Source organism: Haliaeetus albicilla, chromosome 3, assembly GCF_947461875.1.
Source record: "Haliaeetus albicilla chromosome 3, bHalAlb1.1, whole genome shotgun sequence".
Lineage (NCBI taxonomy): Eukaryota > Metazoa > Chordata > Aves > Accipitriformes > Accipitridae > Haliaeetus > Haliaeetus albicilla.
Genome location: NC_091485.1, coordinates 77,218,485 through 77,227,503, shown reverse-complemented (window position 1 = coordinate 77,227,503; position 9,019 = coordinate 77,218,485). Strand labels below are relative to the sequence as shown.

At 71.3% G+C, this 9,019-nt stretch overlaps 1 protein-coding gene across 2 annotated transcripts; it reads right to left on the bottom strand.

Annotated features, from left to right (window-relative positions):
• Positions 1-93: 93 nt before the first annotated feature.
• On the bottom strand, positions 94-8,699 carry LOC138684874 (uncharacterized). Of its 2 annotated transcripts, none has more exons than XM_069780290.1 (6): positions 5,388-6,026; positions 2,867-3,468; positions 2,077-2,247; positions 1,729-1,895; positions 537-696; positions 94-323 (listed from the first exon to the last, which is right to left on the bottom strand). In XM_069780290.1, the coding sequence occupies exons 2-6, from the start codon at positions 3,425-3,427 to the stop codon at positions 201-203; spliced, it is 1,182 nt and encodes a 393-aa protein (XP_069636391.1). In that variant the 5' UTR covers positions 3,428-3,468; positions 5,388-6,026; the 3' UTR covers positions 94-200. The 2 variants fall into 2 exon arrangements, with proteins under 2 accessions (XP_069636391.1, XP_069636390.1); XM_069780289.1 differs by lacking the exon at positions 5,388-6,026 and adding an exon at positions 8,568-8,699 and having other exon boundaries at positions 95-323.
• Between the last annotated feature and the right edge of the window lie 320 nt (positions 8,700-9,019).

Genomic DNA, 9,019 nt, shown 5'->3' with positions numbered 1-9,019 from the left:
CCCCTCTCCATCCGATGGTATGCTGTGTGCCCCATCAGGCGATGCCATGCCCCCACAGCCACCAGTGGGGAGCGGAGCACCCCGAGGACACCCAGCACCTGGGGGTCCCCTCGCCAGGCTGGGCTGCTCCCTCGCCAGGACGTGCCTTGGTGCTGGCACAGCCCAGGGCAGCAATCATTCCCTCCCACATCCTGTGGTCCCTACCCTGCAGCCGCCACCTCCAGCCAACCCCGCTTGCCTGTGACCATCTCCAGGACCCGCTGCCCGCTCTCCAGGGTGCCGTCCAGCTCTCCCAGCCGGCCGCGAATCTCCTCGCAAAGGGCCTGGGGCGAGAGGCTCCCATGGCAGCGACTGCTGCGGATGCCGCTCCCCCCGTCCCCGCTGCACCCACGGGTGTCCCCCCATCCCCACCGCCATCCCCAGCCCTCCCATGGCCCCGCTCACAGCTCCCCCCACCTCACCGTGCCCCACTTGCCCAGCTGACCCGTGCCACGGCGGGTGCCCGAGCCCACCCCACACCCAAGCCTGGCTCCGACCTGGGTTTGCCGGTGGGCGTCCTGCACGCGGCTGACGCAGCCGTTGGCGCGCCAGAGCTGGGCCAGCTGCCGCTCCGTGGCACCGAGCCACTCCTGGAAGGAGTCCACAGCCTCCTGGAAGTCCTGTGCCGCTGGCAGGATCCGCTCCAGGCAGCCGTACCTGCGCCGGGAAGGCTGGGTGAGCCAGTGAGGGCAACAGCTTCCAGCCTTGCGGGTGCAAGACAGAGATCCTGGCTGGAAAAGCCTCCTCTCCCCCTGCCACCAGGGCTGGGTGCCCAGTTCCCACATCTGGGATGCCCCTGCCCTGCGCTCCCCACCCCAAATCTTCCCACCCTGAATGCGAGGGGTGAGGCGAGGCCAGCATCCCCCACCCAGCCCCGGTGGCACCAGGAGCATCCCGAGGACAGGCTGCAGGTGTCCTGGGCTGAGGGTCCCGCTTCATCCCAGCGAGGGCTGGGGACACGGGGACGCAGGATAAGGCAGCCCCTGCCAGGCTGTGCCAGCTCCAGCCCGGTTCCATGACCCTGTCTGCTGCAGGGCAGGACCCCCCTGCCCCGGCATCACCCTGCCAACCAGGCTGGGTGCTGGCATGGCCACACTGGGGCATCTGGCCACGCTGCTCCGCTCCAGGCCCAGGAGCACCGCAGCGAGCTCCCCTGTCGCTTGCGGCAAAGGGCTGGCTCTCACCCCGGTGCTCCGGGGCCTCGTGCCGGACCAGCTGCAAAGCCACAGACCCGCTGACCCCGGGGCTGGGAAAGAGGATTGAGATGTGCCGAGAGCCTGGCCCAAAGCAGAGTCCTCGCCTGCCGCTCTGCGCGGTGCATGCCGGAACCACACCGGACCGAGCCCCTCACTTGCCAGCGGCGGGGAGGGCCGGGCAGTGCAGCGAGGCGATGGTGCATCCCCGGCTGGCAGAGCCCCGAGGGGCTGCAGGGACCAACCCTGCACGGCTGGAGGCGGTGCGGTCTGCGGGGCATGGTGCAGCCCCAGCGTGTGGGATGAGGATGAGGATGGGGACGGTCCCTTTGCCGGGGCAGCCCCAGCACGAGAGGGGCAGAGCACACTGCTGCTGCATGGAGGGATGGCTGGGGGGGGTCACGGCACCGCAGCTGGCTGCTGGCTGTCGAGACAGCCTGTGTAGGCAGGGATGGGGCTGTCGACCCCGCTGAGGAAGGTCTCAGCCCTGACCCACCTGGCTTCAGCCTCCTCCATCAGCTTGCCCCACTTCTCCCCGAGGCCAGAGAGGCTGCCGCTCCCCTCGGACACCAGCGTGCCAGAGCCGTGTGCCGGTGGCACGGGTCTGTCCTGCAGGACGAGCTCCACCCGTGGCCTCCGCTCCTCCAGCAGCCGCTTCAGGAGCTGCAAGGCAACAGGGCATGGTGCTGTGCCGGGGATCCCCCCTCCCTCCCGCATCATCTCAGCACAGCCCGGCGCCGCGGGCAGACAGCCGGCAGCCCCAGAACGGCCGCTCTGCCCCCGGCCCCCTAATCCCCGGCTGGAGAGCGGTGTGGGTGGGACGCGCCAGCCCGGATCTGCTGACCTTCTGCTCCTCCAGCTGGGCCTTCGCCACCTTCACCTCTGCCGAGGGCGGCTTCTGGTTGCTCACCAGCTCCTCCATGTCCGCCACCCAGGCCAGCAGGCTCTCCAGCGTGTCCTGGGCTCGCTCTGTGCCCGCCGCCTCCTCCAGGACAGGGACAGCCCGCAGGGACACCTGGGGAGAGAGGTGGCTGAGCCGCCCGGGCGGGCGGAGGGCAGCCGTGGGGCAGCCATGGGGCTGGAGTGAACCCCTCCATGCCACCATGCCCTGTCGGGGAGGCGATGCCAGGGGACCGAGGGACCTGGCCCTGCCCAGGTCCCCCCTCGTATCCCCTTCTCGCCACATCAGCAGGGCTGTGCTGAGACGGGCTCTCTACAGACCAATGCTCCTCCTCGGGGCCAAAGGACTGGGCGCTGCCCACGGGGCTCCCCAAAGCAGGGGCTGCGCACCCCAGGCACGCCCCTGCCATGCGGACCCCCTCCGGACACGCAGCCCCCACCAGCTGCAGCAGAGGGGAGGGAGTCAGCCTCAACCTCCAGCACCCAGCTGGGTGCCCAGTGCCGACCCAAAGCGCTGGGGTGGTGGGGGGTGCCGCCGGCCCTGCGCACACAAGGGCACCGTGGGCCGTGCACACCGGCCAGCGCGTGGGGCGCAGACCCCCATGGCGCAGGAGAGCCCCACACGAGCCCCAGCCAAGGGAGACAAAGGCTAAGACTCGCTTGCGGAGACAAGTGTGCCGGCAGAGCAGCCGGTGCAGCATCTTCAGTGGCGAGGGTCCCTGCCCGGCAGTCACCTCTGTGGCATCCGTCTGTCCGGAGCGGCCACCGGCTGCCAGCTCCCCGGCGCGCTCCGTCAGCACCGTGACCGTCCGGGTGACCAGGGGCTCCCCGCCCTTCTCGCCGGCCGGGTACTCGGTCACCTCCACGATCTCCGTCACGATGGTCTCGGTCACCTCTGTCACCTCCGTCACCTCCCGGGTGGTGACAGGTTTCCAGGACCAGGCACTCCGGGGGGCGCTGGCCCGGGGGGGTGTCCAGGCTGCGCCCCCCGCCTGCCCCTGCCCCTTCAGCGGGACGCAGGCTGTGCTCCCGTTCTGCACCGCCACCTCCGACTGGCTGCGCTTCAGCACGGGGCTGCCCGGCCGGCTCCGGCCGGCACTGGGTACTGGGCTCCAGCCGTTCTCCACCGGTGCCGGCGGCTTCTCCAGCGGCCCCGGCCAGGCCTCCGCGATGCTTCTGCCGGGCGACTGCCCCGCGTCCAGCCCCAGGTCCCGGAGCTGCGGCTCCCGGAGGAGCTCCTCCGACCGCCGGCTCTTCTCGCCCAGGCAGCTGGGCCGGCTCACCGAGTTCCCCATGGCACAGGCACGGGCGCCGGGCCCCCGCCTCAAATCCCGGCCTGAAACAAGCCAGGAGGACGCGCGTTATTGGAGCCACCGCAAGGCTGCACGGCGCCCGGACCCCGTCCTGCACCCAGGGGCACCCTCTCCCACCCCCGCTCCCAGCTGCGCCTCTGCCCTGGGCAGCTGCAGGTGCTGCCCAAATTCCTGCACGGGCTTTGGGGGGTCCCATCCCCACCCCCACCCCGAGCAAAGGGCTGCTGAGAGCTGGGGCCCTGGGGACAGGCGCTGGCCGTCACCTAGGACCAAGTGGAGGGAGGGGACCCCGAGGGATCCGCGGCGTTGCCACCCCTCGTCTGGCAGCGTGTGGGGCGCGGGTCCCTGCACGGCAGGAGCGCGTCTCCGTAACAGACATGTAAATGATGGGTACCGGGAGGCAGCGCAGGGCGCCCAGCAGACAGGCAGATGCTCCCGACCAGCATCGCTTTGTGCCATTAGATTAACTCGGAGGCCAGCGGAGCCGGGAGAAAAGAGCCATCTGTCTGCTGGGCCTGACAAAGGCGGCCTGGGGATCTGCTGGGGGGAGCGGGGCTGGGGGCCATCCGTCTGGGAGCACCCACCCGGCAGGCAGGCAGGCAGGCAGGCCGGCAGGCTCCCCACCCTGCCGCAGCCATAAATCCCCCGCGCCACCCGGCAGGACCCTCCCACGCCAGCGCCCTGCCAGAGCCCTGCCGCAGCCGCACCGCTGCCTGCGCCCCGACCCACTGCTGCCTGCACCCCGACCCACCGCTCAGACCCCGCACCCAGGTGTGCACACCCCTGTGCACGTGTGCACACACAGACTCCCACAGGTGCACACACACCTGTCTGCACCCACCCACACCGGGTTGGTGCACCGACATCCCCCTGCCCCCAGGCTGGGGCTCTGCGTGTTTGTGTACCGCCGCACCCCACTGACCCCTCTGCTCACACCCCTCCAGCTGGGCATTCCACCCCCGGTGTGGGCCTGGGTGCTGCGTGCACCCACCAAAGGGCCGCGCAGTGTGCATGGTGCACACACGCTCCACACATGTGCACACGCTGCAGCGGGACTGCACACACACACACCATGCTTCACACACGCACCCCCAATCTGCTGTGCCGCACACGTGCCGCTGCCACACACCCAGCAACAGGCAGAGACCCCCGCACCACCGCACGCCTGCATCAACAGGGTGACACGCGATGTGCAAACATGCCCATGTCAGCTGCGTGCACATGCAACAGGAGCGCACCGGGGCCAGCCTGCTCCAAGCGTCCGCGCGTCTGCAGCGGCTGTTGCACCCCGGGGCACACACTCCCGCGTGGAAGCGTGCATGCACCAAGCCCCCCGCACACACGCCGCAGCACACGCCACGGGCAGTCCTCGTGCACGGGGTCACCGTGCACACTCACACGCGCCTGCAGCTCACGGCAGGGCCCTGACACGCACACACAGCATCACTCAGCCCCAGCAGCATCCCCGTCACCCCCCCCCCCCATCACTCAACCTGCGTGGACAGGCTCCCACGGGGCAGCATGGGTGGAGGGCCACGCTAGGGCCACCGGGCCGGTGAGGCGAAGGGTGATTTGGGCAGACCCCACACCACACGCTCCGGGGGCATCACCGGCCTCTCCCCCTGCTCCCCTATCCCCCCCCACCCTGGCAGCCAGCTCCGGCCGCGGGGACACGGCGCAGCTGCCCCCGGACACGCTGCCCCCGTGGCGGGCAGGCAGGCAGGCAGCAGCCAGGGTACCCTGCCTGCAGCCCTGCCTGCAGCCCTGCCCGCAGCCCCCACCCGGCTCGGCCCCACGCACCCCCCCCCCCCCCCCAGGTCTCGCTCGCCGGCCCTCGGCAACCCCCCTGCGCAGGGTCCACGGACACGGGTGGGCACGGACACGGACACGGACCGGAGCCGCCCCAGCACCCCCCGCCCCGCCGGGCTGTCCCGGCACTCACCCCTCGGAGGAGCCGGGCGTCCATGGGGCCGGGGCCGGGGCCGGGGCGGACCGGGGGGGGGGGCTCCGCCGCCGCCGCCGCCCCTGCTACCCGCCGCGCCACCGGGCCATGGCGGGGGACGAGCCGGCGGGCGGAGCCGGGACGCGGGGTGGGTTTGGGGGGGACCCGGCTCGGCCCGGCCCGGCCCGTGCGGGGCGGCGGAGCGGAGCGGGGCGGAGCGGGGCTCGGCCCCCTGTTACCGCCGCCCGGGCATCGCCCGCCCCGGCCCCGCCGCCTTTGTGCGCTGCGCCCCGCGGCCGGGCGGTGCGGGGGGGGGGGGACGGGGACGGGACGGGGATGGGGACGGGGCGGCCCCGGGCAGCACCGGGCGGGCTGGAACCCACCGGCACGGCACTGCACCGGCACGGCACGGCTCGGCACGGCTCGGCAGGGCTGACCCCGCCGCACACACACACACACACATACACCCCCCGCCGATACAATACGGCCGCCCGCGTTAACTCTTTGCTCGCTGAACGGCGCCGTTACCGGGGAAACCCCCGGGGACTCGCAGCCATCCTGGGCGGGGGGAGGGGAGCGGTGCCGTTCCCACCGCCCGTCCCGCACGGCGCTGACCCCGGGGGGGGCAGCCCGGGTACCCCCCCCCCCAACCTGCCACCGCCCGCACCTGCCCCCGCACCGGCACCGGGAGGCCAGGATCCGTCCCTGACCCGGGCTGTGCCTGCCCCGCAGCCGTGCACGCACCGCATCCCCTGCGTGCCTGCACCCCCAGCCCCATAGCAGCACAGCCCCACGCCGGCACAGCCCCTCCAGCTCTGCACTTGCACCCCTCCGGGGTGCACTGACTCCCCCATCCCACCCCGGCTCCCGCTCCCCCCCCGGATCATGGCGCTGCTGTGGTCACGTTGGGGGTACAGCCCCGCTCCCCAGAGGTTTTGCAGGCGCAGGGGGTCCTCAGCCAGTCTCAGCGGAGCGGGGCAGGGATGGGGCGGCTGGCCTGGGCTGCAGAGATGCTACAGCAAAGCCCACCGCCCGCCTGCCCCTGAGAGCCCTGGTCCTCCGGGCATGGAGCACAGGGACCCCCTCCTGCCCCTGTCCTGGATGCAGGAGGGACTCGTGTTGGGGGGGCAAGGGGCTGCCAGAGGTGCCAGGGTGGGGCTCTGCTCCTGCCTGGGGTGCACGTGGCACGAGCCCCATCCTCGGCCTGCCTGGCCCCAGCTCCGGCACAGCAGCCCCCGGGATGGAGGGGGGTCCTGCCCCTCACAAAGGAGCGGGTGCCCCTCGCCGGGCCCCGGGGAGCGCGGGGGGCCGCTGCAAGGAGCGTCGCGCTGCCTTGATGGATGGGGCTCCCATGGGATCTCCTGAAAGCAGCGGGCGGAGGGGCCGGGGGGCTTTGTCTGCTCGGCTGCCAGAGACGCTGCAGGGAATTAGCATAACCCGGGCTCTCCTGCGGCACCACACCATCTTCCCCGCTTGGCTTTGGCGCCTTCCCGCCAGCGGCAGCGAGGAGCTCAGCACCCGGCGCTGGATCTGTGCGTGGGCGCCCTGCCGAGCCACGGGCTCCCTCGGGGGGGTTCTGGGGGTCCCCAGCTGAACTGGGCCAAGCAGGCAGGACCTGGGCCTGGCTGATGGTGCTGAGCACCTGGGCGCTCCCAGTTGCCTCCGTGCCGGGGAAGATGCTGCCCCACTAAGCTCCACAAAGAGGGGCTGGCCTGGAGGGGGGGGCTGCTCCCCTCACCCACCCGAGCCCACCACCCGAGCCCCATGGCTCAGTCCACCACCTCCAGCAACGCAGCTCCCACCCTCCTCCCTGCCACCCCACGGGGGGCAACGCACGAGGCTTAGGACCCCCAGGCTCAGCTACTGCATCAGCATGGCACCCCACAGCACCCGGCCGGGACCCCACGTGGCAGGGGCTGGGCAGGGGGCAACGAGCCGGCTCCTTCGACGCAGCGACTCGCTGCCTTCTGCCCCACGCGCCTGCCGGGAGCTCGCCTGGCACGCTCCGCAGCCCCAGGTACGGGGCTGGGGGTGGCGCGGGCGCCCCGGGCAGAGGGAGCCCAGCGCGGGGCACTGGGCGAGAGCGGTCGGCTGGAATCCGCAGCCTCAGATCCCGGGAGCCGGGTGGGTTTCTCCTCGGCCTCGGCTTTGTCTGCGCCGAGGCCGGGATGAATGGCCCTTTCAGTTTGTGCTGTCATGTGTGCGGAGGGAGCCCGTGTGCTGGCCAGGCCCGGAACAAAAGGAGCCGGCGAGGGACTGTTCGCGGGGCGGCGAGGAGGGGCCGGACAGGGCAGCCCCCACTGCGGGTGCTCCCGCTGCTGCTCCGCGCGGACGGGGTGGTGGGAGCCGGTGGCTTGTGCCGGCCGGAGGCTGAGGCAAGGACATGCTAGTGCTCTCCCGGCTCCTTGCAGGGGGGTGGTGACCTGAGGGGCATGCAAGGTCTGGGCAGCGGGGACACCCCTCGTGTAGCTGCACACCCCTCGCCTGGGCAGGGACATGGCTGCACACACCTTGCATGGCTGCACGCCCCGTGCACAGCTGCACATCCCGTGCACGGCCCCGTGCGTGGCTGCACACCCCTTGCCTGGGCAGGGGGACATGGCTGCACGCTGTGCATGGCTGCACACCCTGTGCACGGCTGCACACCCCTCATATGGCTGCACACCCCTCGCCTGGGCAGGGACACAGATGCACACACCTTGCATGGCTGCACACCCCATGCACAGCTGCACAGACCCCATACATGGCTGCATGCACCGCCCAGGGCGGTGGAGCCATGGGACGTGGGTGAGCCCAGAGCAGAAGGTGGTCCTGCCACCAGCGGGGCTCCAAGGCAGCAATGCCACAAGTATGGGCAGGGCCACAGGTACCGCAGGCTCCAAGCCCACGGCAGCCGATGGTGGTATCAGCGGGGGACAGAGGCACGCCTGGGCCACGGACTGGGGGAGCACTGTCAGGCTGGGAAGCAGCAACCAGGGACACGGGACCCTGCCTGGCCCGTGGGTGTCACCAGCAGTTTTGTGGGGCCGTGCCAAAGGGTTTCCCAGCTGGCCACGGCCAAGCGCCATCCTCCCTTTATGGGGACCAAGACCTCACCAGCCTCGGTGGAGACGTGGGCTGGGTCCTGCCTGGCTCTGAGCGGTTCTGCCGGCTGCCGCACACCCGGGGCGAGCCCATTACCTGCAGGGCATGGCCGGGCTCCGGCAGGGCAGGCAGCCTCTTCTCCACAGCGTCCAGCCAGTGCCGCAGGGCCAGCAGCTGCTCGTGCACTTCCAGCCTCCGCTCCGTCCGCTCACCCCGCTGCCACACTCTGGGAAGAGAGCAGGGATGCACTAGGCTGTGGGGTCACACGGCCGCTGCCTCCCCTGCCCAGCACCGCGCTGAGACTTGACCTTTGCCGCCTGTCCTGCCCTGATCTCTGCCAAGGGGCGTCTTTGCCCGGGACCCTCTCGACTGCTCTTGCGTGGGAAAGGGATGAAACGGTGCCTGGGGCTGCCAGCACCTCTCTGCCCATGGCACCCACCTCTCCCCCATGCTGCTCCAGGGAAAGAATGGCTCTACGAGACTGCGGACCAGGGACATAAGGACCCCAAATGTGACCCACACTCATGAACACCCCATACACCCAACTG

What these genes read in the sequence shown, in the direction of transcription:
- LOC138684874 (XM_069780289.1), bottom strand. Translation starts at nt 3,427, where the DNA reads ATGGGGAACTCGGTGAGCCGGCCCAGCTGCCTGGGCGAGAAGAGCCGG. An exon ending in CCCAGCTGGAGGAGCAGAAG is followed by an intron (nt 1,896 to 2,076) that starts GTCAGCAGATCC and finishes GTTGCCTTGCAG; the next exon opens with CTCCTGAAGCGGCTGCTGGA. An exon ending in ACGCCCACCGGCAAACCCAG is followed by an intron (nt 324 to 536) that starts GTCGGAGCCAGG and finishes CTCTCGCCCCAG; the next exon opens with GCCCTTTGCGAGGAGATTCG.